The sequence below is a fragment of the Lithobates pipiens genome, unplaced genomic scaffold (assembly GCF_037356315.1).
Source record: "Lithobates pipiens isolate NorthernLeopardFrog02 unplaced genomic scaffold, aLitPip1_a1.2 Scaffold_8, whole genome shotgun sequence".
Taxonomy (NCBI): domain Eukaryota; kingdom Metazoa; phylum Chordata; class Amphibia; order Anura; family Ranidae; genus Lithobates; species Lithobates pipiens.
In genome coordinates this window covers 134,897,189-134,914,248 of record NW_027507903.1, presented here as the reverse complement: position 1 = coordinate 134,914,248, position 17,060 = coordinate 134,897,189, and the positions used below count along the sequence as shown (strand labels likewise).

General features: G+C 41.6%; 1 protein-coding gene across 3 annotated transcripts in view; it reads right to left on the bottom strand.

Moving 5' to 3' along the window:
- PRRT4 (proline rich transmembrane protein 4) overlaps positions 1–17,060 on the bottom strand; it is a 61,741-nt gene that overhangs the window by 30,775 nt on the left and 13,906 nt on the right. The window contains exons 2-3 of one of the 3 annotated variants that reach the window (XM_077472848.1): positions 6,885–6,988; positions 4,331–5,298 (exon numbers count right to left, since the gene is read on the bottom strand). In XM_077472848.1, coding sequence (XP_077328974.1) covers positions 4,331–5,240 — 910 coding nt within the window. In that variant the 5' untranslated portion in view covers positions 5,241–5,298; positions 6,885–6,988. Of the gene's footprint in view, positions 1–4,330; positions 5,299–6,884; positions 6,989–15,018; positions 15,137–17,060 lie in introns of those variants that run through there. The other 2 variants (XM_077472849.1, XM_077472847.1) reach the window with 2 other exon arrangements.

The following is a 17,060-nucleotide window of genomic DNA, read 5'->3' as shown; positions in this document are numbered from 1 at the left end:
GGCTCTGTTCTTGGACCCCTTCTCTTCTCTATTTATACCTCCTCCCTTGGTCACCTGATAACCGCCCACGGCTTCCAATACCACTTGTACGCCGATGACACCCAAATCTATCTGTCTACTCCTCACCTCACTCCTTCAGTCTCCTCTCGCATTACTAACCTGCTAACTGACATATCAGCATGGATGTCACACCATTTCCTTAAACTAAACCTCTCTAAAACTGAGCTATTAATAATCCCCCCTGCACATGCCCCCCTCCATGACTTTTCCATCAAAATCAACAATGCAACCATCAGGCCCTCCCCTCACGCCAGGGTACTAGGTGTAATCCTAGACTCTGACTTGTCATTTCAGCCCCAAGTCCAATCGCTGTCAAAAGTTTGTAGACTTCACCTCCGTAACATCTCTAAAATTCGCCCCTTTTTAACAATTAAAACTACCAAGATCCTCATTCACTCCCTTGTTATATCTCGCCTTGACTATTGCAACTCCCTTCTCATTGGCCTGCCTCTCCATAGGCTATCTCCTCTTCAGTCTATCATGAATGCTGCTGCCAGACTTATCCACCTTACCAACCGCTCAGTGTCTGCCAACCCTCTCCTCCAATCCCTACACTGGCTCCCAATCACCCAGCGAATTAAATTCAAAATACTAACCACAACATACAAAGCCATTCACAACTCTGCCCCGAGCTACATCACCAATCTTGTCTCCAAATATCACCCAAACCGTCCCCTCCGTTCTTCTCAAGACCTCCTACTCTCAAGCTCTCTCGTCTCCTCCTCCCACACTCGTCTCCAGGATTTCTCCAGAGTCTCTCCAATCCTCTGGAACTCACTACCTCCACCGGTCCGGCTATCCCCTACTCTTGCTACCTTCAGACGATCCCTGAAAACACATCTATTCAGGGAAGCCTATCACGTCTCATACTAATCTCCTACCACTTCCATAAACTCATTCCCAACAGTTATAACCTTCTGTACCACCTGCCCCACCCTTTTAGATTGTAAGCTCTTCTGAGCAGGGTCCTCTTAATCCTTTTGTATTTAATTGTATTTAATTGTATTGTAACTGTATTGTCTCCCTTTTATATTGTAAAGCGCTGCGTAAATTGCTGGCGCTATATAAATCCTGAATAATAATAATAATAATGGTCTATTCAATGCATAGCCATACATAAGGCAGAAAACCCTTTCCATATACATCTGTCTAGACTTGTGTTCTGCAGAGGTGAAGGGCCAGCATCCCCCACCGCCAGAGCCTCTGTATACACCTGCAGAGCTTGTGTTTATATAAAGTCCACCCCCACTCATACATCGCAATGCACAGCCTCCCCCACCTCCATTCACACGCTGCGCACAAAACCATCTGTGTGTGTAAAGCAAGCAGGTTGTGTAAATACAGCAAGGATTTCCTAGTAGGCACGTTGCCCAGGGGGACACTGGAGTTCTTGGTCAACTAGCCATCATCGGATGTGGTCAAAAAAATAAATAAATAAAAACGTTATTTTTGATCCTTTTGCTGCTTGGAGTTTATGTCACATAACATGCTTGTAAAATGGTCTAGTCTATATACAAATCTGCAAGCTGGCGATTTTTTTTTTTTTTTTAACCTGAGACAGAACCATAGTAAAAAAAATAAACACAACAACTACATTACAAAGAAAAACCCACAAAAGACAGCAGAAGACATTAAAGTGGTTGTAAACCTCAGACATGAAATATGAAGAAAGCATATCACTCTATAGTATGTACTTGTCTCAATCTAGAGATCTGTGGCCAGCCATACACGGAGCGAATGTCTTTCCTGTAACTATGGGCTGCAGGAAAGAAATTTGTTTGATTACCCCCCCCATCAGCACAGTGATAATGCAGGAATCACTCCTGCAGGGCCATTGTCTACCCCCCATTGTCTGAGGGTGGAGGGCTGTGGACTCTGATCATGTTCCATAAATGTGGGTGGGACAGGAAACATGGTCATATAGGTGGAGTTGGCTTTTAAACTCACAACAGTCAGTTACATGACAACATACTGGCACACTGGTCACATGACATCTAATGAAGGGGCAGATTAAACAAGAGACAGATTCTTACTGGCCGATTCCCATAGCCCACTATGGCACCCTGAAGCGGTGTTTTCTATGCCAAGTCAGTTTTATGCCTTCTGCTATCTTTTATAGTAAGTGAGTTAGGAGGGTAGGGTAGTGGGAAGGTCTTATGACCACAGGTCCACTTTAGGATTATGTATGGCTTTCTAGAATGATATTTTAAAGGGATTTCAATGGGTCTTCCCCGTTTAATAAAGAAGCAGACTGTACTTCAGACCCCTTAATGTAGCAGTGTGGAGAAGCCATCTCTCTACAATGTTCTGCATTGGTATTGGCTAGTCAGGTGAAACTTGGTGGGGCAAATGTCACCCTACCAGTGGCCAGCGTTGTGCGGCAGCAGTAACCAGTCAGCGATCAGTGTAGAAGCAGGTCTCAGATGCACCGACATCATCTGTCTGGAGCGATGGACTGCAGCCTAGGCAGTCTGCGCATAAACAGGGAGGTTTCCAAAAGGGTTAGCACGTCCCTGCGCTTTCTTTAGTCCTCTGAAACCTCTCCCTACCATTAATACTGTCCCTGACATATGTTTGCCCTGCCCCTACACTACCCACATGCAAAATGCATGCCAAGCCTGGGAGCCGGGGTCTTCAATAGACTCTACCTGGCCCAAGATGGATGCCAGAGTCACATGGGGCGGAAACATCCAATCGGATAGCTCCCTGACCCAGAAAAACCATAAAGGAACCACGTTTCTCCCGTCTTCCTCTCCCTATGCAACGCTACTGTGGTTGAGCGCCACCTGCAGTGGAGAAAGTAGATTGCACTTGCCTACAGTCATCGCTTATCTATGGGAAAGGTGGGTGCAAACCTGACATCTTTTCAGTGGAGCAACAAAGAGATGCACTGCCTCTTCATTATTCATATTATGGACGATAACAACAACATAACACTATTCTGTATTAATGATGCATGTGAAAATACAGTATCTAGTTTACCTGTGCTGATAAATGGGAATCCTATCAGAGCTAAGACATTAGCATGGAAAACCAAGCTAATATATTCAACCATGGGTAATAATTTTATGCAGTTTACAACTACATGATAGTGGGAAATCAGCTAGATTAGGGGTCTCCAAACTTTCTCAACAAAAGTCTAGTTTACTGTTCTTCAGACTTTAGGGGGCTGGACTGTGGCCATTGGGAGTTAAAACTGTCCTGGCATCAGTGGGAGTAAACAATAGGGGGAGGAATAGTGCCCCATCATTGGTGTCAGTGAAATGTCTGTAGGAAGTATAGCGCCCCAATATTGGTATCAGTGGAAGGAATAGCGCCCCATCATTGGCGCCAGTGAAATGTCTGTAGGAAGAATAGCGCCCCATCATTGGCGCCAGTGAAATGTCTGTAGGAAGAATAGTGACCCGTCATTGGTGTCAGTGGAAGGAATAGTGACCCGTCATTGGTGTCAGTGGAAGGAATAGTGACCCGTCATTGGTGTCAGTGGAAGGAATAGTGGCCCGTCATTGGAAGGAATAGCGGCCCGTCATTGGCGCCAGTGGAAGGAATAGCGCCCCGTCATTGGCGCCAGTGGAAGGAATAGTGCCCCGTCATTGGTGTCAGTGGAAGGAATAGTGCCCCGTCATTGGTGTCAGTGGAAGGAATAGTGCCCCGTCATTGGTGTCAGTGGAAGGAATAGTGCCCGTCATTGGTGTCAGTGGAAGGAATAGTGCCCGTCATTGGTGTCAGTGGAAGGAATAGTGCCCGTCATTGGTGTCAGTGGAAGGAATAGTGCCCGTCATTGGTGTCAGTAACAGGATTTATGCCCCATTAGAGGAAAAATGCCTCAACAGCCACTTAAAGGAAAGAAAAGTGCCACAGTTTGGAGACCACTGAGCTAGATGTAGGATTAAGCTGACCATAAACAGATACAATTTCAGGTTCAGATTCCTCCATCGACAAAATCAAGTTGCAAGTAGGAATTTGTTCTGCCAGGATGTTGAATTACATGTCCTGTCCTAGGAAAATCAGATTAGTACAGTTGCCACTCTAGGACAGGAAGTTATTGACAGAATTACCAGATTAAAACAAAGCATAAAAAGTATAAAAAAAAGAAAAGAAAACGAATGCAGCCTCCACATCGAAGGACTGGTAATACTAATTCTTTGTTCTGGGATTTAGGTACACTTTGAGCTTTGAATTTTTCTATGTTGTAGCCATTTACTCATCTCTTCTTCTAAATCACCCCTTCTTTCTTACTCTGTTATACATGTTCTACAGGTGCTCTTACCTGTGATGTTTTCAGCCACGGATAAACCGAATATTTCGTCTTCATCTGTGTCTTTTCTGTGTTGTATTGTGGAATCTTCAATGACTTTTCTAGGAAGTATCTCAGAGGTAACAAGTGGGACATCTTCAGTGGCTGGAAATCCATCTCGGTCATCCTTTTTGTGTGTCACAAAATATTGTGTTTCTGTGATATTTTCCTCTTCATGTGTCTGCTGATCAATGTCAGTTGTTTCTGATATGTCCCAGATATATGGCTGTAAAGAGACATCAGATACGACATCTGGATAAGAGGAACTGCTTAATGCTATTGTGGACAGAACATCCGATTCTTTTAGCAGATAGTGGGAACTTTCATCCAAGCTGGATTCTGGCTCATAAATAGGATCAAGTGGAAAGATAGCGGCCTTGGAAAAGTCTGACGTAGAGAACGCAGAAGAGATTTCAGGCCAGTGAGATGTTGATAATTGAGAGTCAATGACAAGTGGCACAGTTGGAGGTTCTTCAATTGCTACCTCTGTCAGATGCTCATCTGTTAGATTGTAAGTCGGCGTGATTGACTGTACAGTTTCATTCTCTATCCAAGTCTTGTTAAGTAATGAAATATCAGTGTGTAGTTGCTCTGATCCTAAAATGGACTGCTCATGGTTTAGATCAGATGATAGATTCCTTTCAGTTTGACTTTGATCCAAAACTTGTACCTCATTATCCAGAAGCCATGCTGGTGTCTGCGTTGAAATGTCCTCTGCCTCTGGCAAATGACCGATGGATGAGGCAGGCTGTGGTACAAAAGACTGTTCAGTAAACCATGGGAGGATTTCAGTTGGTGTCTCCTGGAGGCTCAAGCGTAAACATGTCAAAAAGATATTTATCGAAGTCCAATACGATAAAACCATGATGTGTCTTGTTTTCATAACCTCTACCAGAAAAACAGCATGTCACCGAGCACTCACTCTTCTCTGCCAATAAAAACTGCAAGACACAATGGGAAAACATCATGATTACATTCAAAATACTAACAACTTACAAAGCCACCTATAACTTGGCCTCCAGCTCCATCACTAACCTAGTCTCAAACTACCAACCTAATCATTCTCTTCATTCCTCCCAAAACATATTGCTCTCTAGCTCCCTCGTCACCTCCTCCCATGCTTGCCTCCAGGACTTTTCAAAGCCTCTGGAACTCCCTACCCCAATCCGTCTATCTCCTCCCTGTTTGCTTTCAGACGATCACTGAAAACCTTTCTCTTCAGAGAAGCCTATTCTGCCCCCACCTAACAACTGTACTGTTATTTTCTCCATTAGCTTATTCCCCACAGCTATTACCTTTTGTATCACTTGACCCTCCCTCCTAGATTGTAAGCTCCAAGGAGCAGGGCCTTCTGATTCCTCCTATATTAAATTGTATTGCTATAATTGCAATATAAATCATGTATAATATTGATCACCAGCAATATAGTGAAATTGACTGAGATTCGATCCATCTATGGCTGGCTTAAGCTGACTAAAAAGCACTAATAATATGCAAATTTAGACTACTTGTAAAAGTCAGTAGATAAGTCAAAGGATTAGTAGATGCCTCCTGATGATACCCAAGTGCTTTGGCGGAGTAGCTGTCCCAGATGCATTTAAATACCATCAAGCTGCCCACCTTGGCAGAATGATTGATTGGTGCAGACATACAGAATTTAAAAGGGGCTGTAAACCTTTTTGTTTTTTCACCTTAATACATCCTATGCATTAAGGTGAAAAAACACCTGGCAGTGACCGACTCCCAGCTCCCGTTTTACTTACTTGAGCCCTGGTACTTAACGGGGGGGGGGGGGGGATGTGCCGTCTCTTTGCCTGGGGTTCTCGGCTCTTGATTGGATAGATTGATAGCAGCGCAGCCATTAGCTCCTGCTGCTATAAATCTAATCCAATGATGCGGGCGCCGTGGCAGAGTCACACATCCGATGGCTATGGACGCTGAGTGCTGGACTCGGGAGCGTGCCTGCAAGGTAACCCCCTCGGGAGAGCACTTCTAGGGGGTTATCTGATGTGGGGATTTTGATAAATTGTACCATCAATCTTCCCAAAAATGACCAGGAATGCAACAATGTCTCCATCTCCAAATTTCCAACAAATTTTCATAGATCAAGTACAGTAATAGAAAATCCAAGCCTGCCCCATTTCTTCTTCATCTGGAAAGAATACACATAGGAGTAAAATATAAAATACAATTCTGGCTGGCATTGCAATTACGCCATTTTTTTGGATCCTTAGGATCATGACGAAGTATCAATGTCAACAAACATTTGAATCATATTGTGATGAAAAGGAACCACTTCCTCTGACAATTTCCAAGATATATGCTTTGTTAATTGCTCCCACAGATGATTTTGTGATGCTGGGCTTTAGTAAACGGGAAAGAGATCTCAGTAAGACCTTTACTCCAGCTCAGCATCAGATTATCCATCTCTCATTGAACTCATCTGTATGTGAATCCAGGAATCTAACTATAAATTGATGCAATGGTATTATACCCCGTCAAGGCTTTGCAATTTTTTTCCAGAGACCTTAGATCGCTGCTGGTGATGCAGAGAGGAACAGGGGACTTTATTTCACATATTCTGGTCTTGTCCATAGATTAGACAGTACTGGCAGGAGGTACAGATAAGATCTAAAAAAAAAAAAGAAGATCCTGCTTTTTTTTTTTGCTTCACTGTTCACAAATTCCACCACAGATATACAAAAAACCTGTGCCATGTCATCTGGTTAATGCCGCCAAAGTCTGTATTACTCTCTGTTGAAGGGACTATAAATCTCCTTCTATTGCTATGTGGTTTAACAGGATTAGAAGTATCGGTGCCATGGATGGAAGACCCTAGTGCTCTCGGCCCAAGATAGAAAAAAAGCAATACACTAAGACCCCTTTCAATCTGGGGTGCTTTGCAGACGCTACAGTGCTAAAAATAGCGCCTGCAAAGTGCCCTGAAAGAGCCGCTCCTATGTCTCAAGTGTGAAAGCCCCGAGGGTGCTGGTAGGACGCTAAAGTAAGTCCTGCTAGCAGCATCTTTGGAACGGTGAAGGAGCGGTGTATACACCACTCCTGCCCATTGAAATCAATGGTGCAGCGCGGCTATACCACCGACAAAGCGGGTAGTTTTAACCCTTTTTCGGCCGCTAGCAGGGGATAAAAGGGCCCCGCTACCAGCCGAATACCTCCGCAAATACGCTTTACTGCCGCCGCCACCCCAGTGTGAAAGGGGCCTAAAACATGGTCATCTTGGGATCTATTTGTATAGTCAGAAGAGGGGGAATATATTGGGGGGAATGAGGACCCCCCGCCCTGGTCTTCATTAATACATGGGAGTCGTCCATACTCCCATGAGAATAGGTTGTCTGTCCCCCTCTTTTTTTTCCCCCCCTCTGTTTTGCTTTCTTAATTAAAAAATGAAAAGGTAAACTGAAGAGTCAAAACCTGAAGTATTACTGGAAGTTACTTCCCAAATTATGAAGATAAGAAGTAGTTTTGTTGAGGATGGATTAATAAAAATAAATAAATATATAAGTCAATGGGTGAGGTGCACTGAACGGTCTATTGGAAATCATGTGCAAGCAATCTAGTCCTTCTCAGGGACTCAAATATAAAAAATTGCAAGGGGATTGCTGCACAAACGATGAAAATTTGTTAGTAAAAAGTTACAAACATCAGCCATTCTTAAGTGACGTTTCGGGCTAACAATGATACCGTCCTTCTTTACGACCACATACCTACTGTTAGGTATGTGGCCACGAAGAAGGGCGGCATCATTGTTAGCCAGAAACGTCACCTAAGAATGGCTGATGTTTGATGTAACTTTTTACTAACAAATTTTCATTGTTTGTGCAGCAATCCTCTTGCAACTTCATTATATTTCATTATATATATATATATATATATATATATATATATTTTGTGGAATATAAAGCTACCCTAAAATGTATCAATACTAAAAGAGATTAGATGTATTCTGTAGAATTTGATGTTTTAATGGACTCTCAGCCCTTTTGCATAAATAAAGAACTAGTGGGGGAAAAAAAAAAAAAAAAGGGTGGTCAGTAGTAGATAAGACCTCAACTCCAACCACTACCCTTAGGCACTGATGTATACATGAGTAGGGCTCGTAACATCTCTACTGAGATCAGAGACTGGAAAAACTTCAGACACCAAACACCAGCATCATACTATGCTGTAATTATTGTACATACCATATCTCAAGGGTCATTGTTCTCTATTAGGGTTAAATTGTTTGAGACCTCTTTGGACTCAGAGTACCATGCTGAGTGGTAATGGTCCAAATGCCCAACAGCTACCCAAAGTTAGCCATAGACAGGGTGAATTTTGCTCACGTAACTATAAAAAGAAAATGTCCTTAAAATGCTTTCCTGGTCAAGAAGCTCCAAGTGCACCGACCTTCACTGACCTGGATCATTTACTAGAACCTGGGACATCAGATCCTTGACAATGAAGCTGAGCAGATGACTTGCTACCTGAGAGCTAAAAGGCAGTTGCCGCATGGCAGCTTTTTAGAAGTCTTCTCTGACAGGTAAGTATTATAGGGACAGATTATAAACCAAAAGTGCAGTGTTAAAAAAAAAAAAAAGAAACAAACCCAAAATCCCCTGTATGAACAGGATTCAGGGCTGCCGGCTCAGAGCACAACAGGGTCACATGGGCTGTCGGCTAACTTTGGAGGCGCACAGCTTGCCTTCAGAGTTTGGGATTGTTCCCACAAGCGCATGAAACCACTCAATACTTGCGGGTCAGAGTAGTCTGGTAAGCAATGTATGTGATCTGTTTGTGTCCTTATTGTTATCTAAAAGGACTTATGGATTCCTGCATTTGACTACTGGGGTTAACACTTATTTTCAATGGGTTTATAGGTGTAATTTCAGATTCTCCTGGGTGCGACTATCAAGAGCACATTGATGTAATCGTTCATGGATGGTCCTGTATGGATCATCAAATCTCAATTATTGTGTGGATGCACTTATTGCACATTGTAATTTGCACATGTTGTTATGTATACATTCATGTATGTGATTATATGCATTCATGGTTGAACTCCAGCTATAAGTCAATAAATCACAAGGTTGCAAGGCTGATGCGTTTCAGGGGACATGCCCCCTTCCTCAGAGTTAAACCAACCTCATAATGTCCCAACTTAAATAGTTCCACATCAGAAGTAGCCCCCTCCTTAACCAGAAAGTGGGTGGGGCTTAGATTTACAAAGGCAAAACATAAGCCCCACCCACTCGCTCGTTAAAGGAGGGCGCTGCTTCTGATGTGTGATCAATTAAGTTGTGACATTGTACGAGGTTGGTTTAGCTCTGAGGAAGGGGGCATGTCACCTGAAACATGTCAGCCTTCCAACCGTGCGATGGATGGATGACATCATTTTCATTTTGTCCATTTGATCATCCCCCACAGCTACTACCCTTTGCTCCACCCTCCTCTTCTAGATTGTAAGATCTAATGAGCAAGGCCCTCTGATCCCTCCTGTATTTCATTTTATGGTAACTGCACTGTCTTCCCCCGATGTTGTAAAGTGCTGCACAAACTGTTGGCGCTATATAAATCCTGTATAATAATAATATGCCTGCTGTTTTCTGTGTTTGCGAGTGTCCATTTGTTCTTGGCATTTCATAAACTTGTATGGTGGTAATGTACAAGGCATTTGTACCTTCCTTTGTGAATGTTTGCAGTTGTTTGACGATTCCCTGCATCGGAAGAAGCATTACGTCTTCTAATACCATTGGGTGCATCTCTGTCTGAGCGCTGGAGTGTTTTTGGACTTTTCCATGAAGATGAGATTTTTTTTCACCTAATATTTTGGAAATATGTTGCCGTTTCACTTTTTAGGACTGCACTTTTTGGTATATCGTACGTTCAAAATTTGTCATCAACTGGCTGGCTGCCCATTATTTAGGGGCATTTGATAAAGAAAAAGTCACCCTAGAATAGTTTTCAGTCTATATTTGAATCCATGCAGACGCTATACTATAAAACATATAGAAATACATTTGCCATAACAACATTGGATATGAAGTCAGACATCGTGTCCTTATCTAACTCTTGTATTATTGCAGCAGTGGGCTGCAGGTGCTATCAGTGGGCACCCTGGGGGGATCAGAGCAGAATTCCAATGTTATCACACACAAGAGTCTGTGACCAGGTCATTGGATTTCTGCTAGGCTGGGATGTGTCTGAGCAGAATGTGCATTCTCTCTGCTGCACAGATCTACTGACATTTTTATTTTCCATGCCTATTATTAAAAGGACATATTTTAAACAGACAGCTGTGCATAAAATTTTTCTTTACCTATCTTTTCATAAACAATGCAAAAAAAAAAAAAAAAAGACAACATTTATGAGCATTTTGCAGCAATAAATGGTGCTTGTTTGATGTGTGGAGCCGGTTATTGTACTGCAGTTAATGCTATAATTGATAGTTTTTTTGTTTTTTTTAAATCCACTTATTTGCTTTGTCTGGTGTAAGCGTGCTGTGCCAGCCAGTCCTACCTACCTTTACATATACAACAACGTACTTCCTATTCTCTAATCATCAAAACAAGAAGCAAAATGCCGACACACATACATGTATATGGTACTCAGTAAGATGATAAAGGAAAATGCCTCTGGATGTTTCCAAAATAAAGCATTTCCTAATATGTGTGTTTGATTCTTACCATTTCCTTTGGTGTCTACAAATATGCATCATTTTTAACCACTTCAGCCCCGGAAGATTCTACCCCTTCCTGACCAGAGCACTTTGCGATTCGGCACTGCGTCGCTTTAACTGACAAATTGCGCAGTCGTACGACGTTGCACCCAAACAGAATTGACGTCCTTTTTTTCGCACAAATATAGCTTTCTTTTGGTGGTGTTTGATCACCTCTGCGGTTTTTATTATTTGCGCTATAAACAAAAAAAGCGTCAATTTTGAAAAAAATAAAGAAAACCGATTTTACTTTAATAAATATCCCCCAAAAATATATACCATAGGCCATGTTTTGCTGCTCGTCACTGCGTTGCTTTAACTGACAATTACGCGGTCATGCAACACTGTATGAAAATTACATTTATAACATTTTTTAAAATAAAATAAAAAAATAAACACACCACTGAGGTTATTATATAAAAAAGGAAAAAAAAAGGCTAAAGATGTTGAAAAATAAGACAATATTCTTTACTTTCTGCTCAAAACTGTAAAATGATCCAACCGTTTATCAACGCTTAACAATTGCTATTATGTTAAGAGTACAAATTATTATCAGATGAACCACACATACCGTATTCACCATTCTTCCAATACAAGGGCTATTTGACACATTCTGTATGATAACCTCTTGTTTGTACAAATTATCCAGAAAACAATAAAAATGATGGGAAAATATTTATCTATCTATCCATCTATCTATATATCTCTATATATCCAATAAAAAAAAAAATGAAACCACATTTCTTCATGCATTTCGGCCAAAATATATTCTGCCGCATGTCTGTGTGTGGGAGGCAATCTGACACTAGCTGATGCTGGTTGGGGGGTACACTGACACCAACATCAATAGTGACACTAATGCAGTGATCAGTGCAAATACTATACACCAGCCTTTCTACAAAAATAAACACTGCCAGTGTGTCCACGAGCAACACTGTTCTGACCAATGGTGGCTGGTGCTCAATATTTGGGGGGGGGGAGGGGGGCGGCAAACAAACCCCCACTCACATGGATTTCAAAAACCCCATTGAAATCCATGCTTCAGGCACCCTGCATGAATCCATGATTAGGTGGCCAGATGTATGGATTGGGGGGGCGGCACCCTGCATTACAGTCGCCACTGGTTCTGGCAGAAGAAATGCTTGATGTGCCGAAATGTAGAATTCATTTTAAATAGCCAGAATAAATTATTATTCTGCCCAATCGAATTATTGCCCAAGCACTTGGCGCAACTAAAAGGTTTTACTTTTACAAGCGTTTTTTTCTACCAAAATGCAGCTGCCAGGAGGAAAAGCATCTAGGAGAGACAGCCAAACACCCAGGGCACATTAGTCAAGCATTCAAGGCAGACTAGTTTTTATTTTGTACGAACACTAAAGCCGATCGGAAATCCCGCCAGCAAAAGTCCGATGAGAGTTTTTGGTCGAAAAATTCCGATCGTATGCATTCTCCATCGGACTTTTGCTGGCAGAATTTCCGCCAGCAAAAGATTGAGAGCAGGTTCTCTATTTTTCCAATGGAAAAAGTTCAGATCGGAAATTCCGATCGTCTGTAGCAAATCGGACATGCAAAATTCCTACGCAATGATCGGAAACATTGAACTTAATTTTCTCGACTTGTCATAGTATTGTACGTCACCGTGTTCTTGACGGTCAAAAGCTCCAAGAAGTTGTGTGACCACATGTATGCAAGCCAAGCTTCAGCGGAATTCCATAACCATCCAAGATTTTTCAGACGAAATCTCTGATCATGTGTACGCAGCATTAGAATCCTGGTATCTATGTCAGTGAATTAGCATTCAGCCTCAAATCACACCAATCCTTCTTGTAATCCTAAAGCTGGCTATACCCTGGTGGAATTTTGTTAAAAAAATTTAATTTTCAAAAGATTGGTTAGTCTAAGAGTTAAGGGGGATGAATCAACCTAAAGCTGGCCATACATTATACAATTTTCTTAATCAATATCCTTTAGATTTGCCTTCAACTATCTAGTGCAAGGGTCTGCCTGATTGCATACAAATTGAAAGTATTCAGGTGATATGATTTTGGTAAATGCAAAAAGGAAAAATTGTACAATGTATGGCCAGCCTTAACCACCTGCCACCCGCCAGCCATATAGCAATATGACATTGGCAAAGTGGTTTAGTTATCCTGATTGGACGTCATATGATTATCAGTACAGCCCCCATCAGCTGCCAGGTTGTGTCCCATAAAGAACACCTGTCAGTGGCAGTGCTCATAAATGTGCCAATCAGTGCCCCATCCGTAATACCGGTCAGCGCCCTTCAGATGCCACTTAGTAATGCCTGTCAGTGCTGCCTATCCAGTGCCATCTATTAATGCCCATCAGTGCCCATCAGTTTTTTTTTTTCAAAAATTTCAGTCTTTTTTTTTTAGCAGAAAATAAAAACCCCTATTTGCGGGAAGAAAATGCTAAAAATTTCATTTGGGTACAGTGTTGTGTGACTGCGCAATTGTCAAAGTGCGACAGCGCTGAAAGCTGAAAATTGTCCTTGGCAGATGAAAGTGCAAAAGTGACTGATTTTGAAGTGGTTAAGCCTAATACACCTAAAGCCAAATGCCTGAAACACAAAACAAGTTCTGGAGCTTTATTTGTCGCTCAAATTGGGCAGATTTAGGCGTTTTTGGCGCATTTGTATTCCCATAGAAATGAATAGAAACACGCCATTTGCACGTTTTTCTGCTCAAATAAAAAAAAATAGTAATAATAGATGAATAAATAAATGTAAAATAAATACACAACTAAAAATCATAAAAAATGAAATATATTATTAATAATAAATTGTGTTGGGGTGTTTAGGTATTTATTATTTTATTTTATAAGGGGTAAAGTTAAGGGGGTCCTTTTTTTTAATTATTTTTATTGTTAATCAGTATTAAATTTAATTATATTTATTATGATTGTGTATTATTATTTGAATAATAATAATAATAAATAATAATAATAATAAATGAAATAAAAATAATTCTAACCCAAACTCCTAATCCTAACCCTAACCTAAACTGAATGCGAACCCCTTACCATGACGAAAAAACATAATATTGTAAATTATTAATAATAAAAAGAAATAAAAGCTAATGCAAAAGCTAAAAAAGCTGAAAAGACCTAGGAACAAATGATGCAACAGATAACAGTTTTCTCTATTGGCTAATAAAAAAATGCAAAAGACCAAAAATGCTGCATAGAAATGCGCAAAATCACGCATTAAAAATGCGTGAAAAAACGTCAGAAAAGCGTTCAAAGATGCTACGCTCAGGTGTGAATGCAGCCTAACACCGGGAAATCTGAAAACTCTCCCTTGCAGTAGGACTGCACCCCCTCTGCATGGGTTGCCTGCTTGTTTCCTCTATGAGAGTGAAATCACTTATATTTAGCCAATCCTCTGCTCCTCCGGCAGACATCGCTCCCCTATGCTCCAGGGGTGGACGGTCCCTCCGTCATATCCAATGCAGGGCTTCATGACCTTGATGATGTCAGGACCTGAGACCGCTGGAACATGGGGGAGAAGATGATGTGGAGCATTGATCCCTACCACCCTCATACTCCCAGTTTCATATTGTCTTCTGGAGCCTGTCCACACTCTCCGACCCTCATTTCCTCTATTAGATCTGCAGTTTCTGACAGTCCTCTCAAGCATTACATATATTGAACATTATGTGCGGCCCTTTGGTGATGTCAGGGGCCACATTTGAGGCCCATAAATTGAAAACCTCTGCCCTAGACCTAAACAAGCAGGAAACCATTGCAGGGCAGGCACAGTCGCACTGCAAGGGAGAGTTTCCTAGGGTGCAGCTTTTAAGGGTAAAGCAAGCGGCGAGGAGGTGACATATACTGTAGCCTCTTCAGCACTTGTGGAACGGGGATGGCAGTATAGATGCATGTGTGAATGAGCCCTTACTTATGTACCCGTTGTGTGCATACTCACATCTGCATGGGGATCTTCTGTACCAAAGCCCAACCATCCCTGCCCTGTCAGCTGCTGGAATCGATCGCTTTGTCTCTATGCAGTGCTGTAAGTCGTTCTTCTGCTACTTTGAATTGCCCCTCAACGTAATCCTTATTTTATTCTTGCTTGTAATGAACTGCACCATGTGAAGGAATGATCTCAGCACACAGATGACGGGTATGAGCTTCAAGACAACTGCGTAGAACGTTTGAAACGATAAATAAAAAAACAAGCCCATTTGTTATGTACATGACATATGCTGCGCTGTGGGGGAAAGCATGCCTCATGTATGGAGTCATGCTGCCTACCTGTTACATGCAATATAACACAAAACAAATGGCTGTGTGGGCTGTATTCCTCGGTCTGGGTTATGATTCATTCTCATTTCAATTCATTTTATGAAAAGCGCAAGAACAAAAAAAAAAAAAAAAGAAAAGAAAAGAAAAGAAAAAAATCTAAAAAGGTGGAGGATTCCATTAGAACAGCGTTTAGAATTGTCTTTTTCTGAACGAATAAAAAGCCTGAAGTCTTTCTGCACTGACGTTCTTCCTAAACAGCCCTCAGCATACTGCGTTCTCCAACCCTTGTAACCATTACGGGGCCGATTCACATCCATTATGGTAATAAGAAAATCTGCATGTGTTTTCACCTGTGTTAGTGTGTTTTATTTTTTTTTACTTAGCACGAATGAGCATTAACATACCTCAATGGACGTTTGTTCAAAGGTTGTTCCCCAAAAGAAAAAAATTCTCTCTATGCGAAAATATGAATGGAATGTCTTATCGCCCATAGCAACCAGCTGCATGCAAATGTCATTGTTAATGCAGGGTAAAAAAAAAAAAAAAAAGGTTTCCGATTGGTTGTTATGGTAACAAGTGCGTTGCTAGCTAGCATACCTTTGATGCCACAGCTTCTACTCATTTGGGCTGAAAACACCTCTGATGGCGGTCATAGACGGTGCGACAAAACAAAAAACCAAAAAAAAAAAAACCCATGTCCGATTCAACAAAACTATCTAATAAGACATCGAGTGAGCAAGACAAAAATGGCATGTCCTCGCGATAAGTGATAGTGACGGCTTCAATCAGCTTAAGTTCTTCTAGCAGAAGTAAATTGATTATGCAGGGTTGAACCATGGAGTTCTCTCACATCCAATAGGACAGTGATGGCGAAACTTGGCACCCCAGTTGTTTTGGAACTACATTTCCCATCTTGTCGGAAAAAGCTCTGATGGTTTTCCCGACGGAATTCCGATGGGATTTCGCTCAAGCTGCATACACACGACACGGTCATACTAAATTCCGACCGCCAAGAACACGGTGACGTAGAACGCATACGAGGGGACTATAAAAAAGGAAGTTCAATAGCCAGTAGCCAATAGCTTCCATCTTGTAGTTGAATCTGAGCATGCGTAAGTCTTTGCGTGTCGGAATTGCATACACACGATCGGAATTTCCGATAGAAAGTTTCTCTGTTGGGAAAATTGAGAACATGCTATCAATTTTTTGCTGGCGGAAATTCGGACAGCTAAATTCCATTGAAGCTTACACACGGTCGTATTTTCCGATGAGAAGCTATCATCGGTCTTTTGCTGGCCAAAATTCCAATCATGTGTACACGGCATTATACAACATGTTGCATTATACAACATGTTTATTGGCATGGCGCACCGAAGCATCCACCAGTAGGTAAACACAAGCCCACATAAGCATGTCCTGTCTGAACAAGGCCTTAAAGTGATTGTAGTTTTTTTTTTTAAATAAAAAAACAAGATAAATTTGGGGGGGGAGTGTAGGGCGCAAGAGGTACATTTTGAAGTAGGTATGAGGCCCAACTCCTGTCCTCCAGTGAATCTACATCATGGCGTCCCAAACTTTTGGATGAGTCTGTTTTTAAGCTAATAAATGTGAGTGACCCTACATTGGGTTTAAGAGATTCCTTGGTCTTACTACACTTAGAGCTTTTTCCTTGTAAAATATGATAAAACGTACCTGCTCTGTACAATGGAATTGCACAGAGCA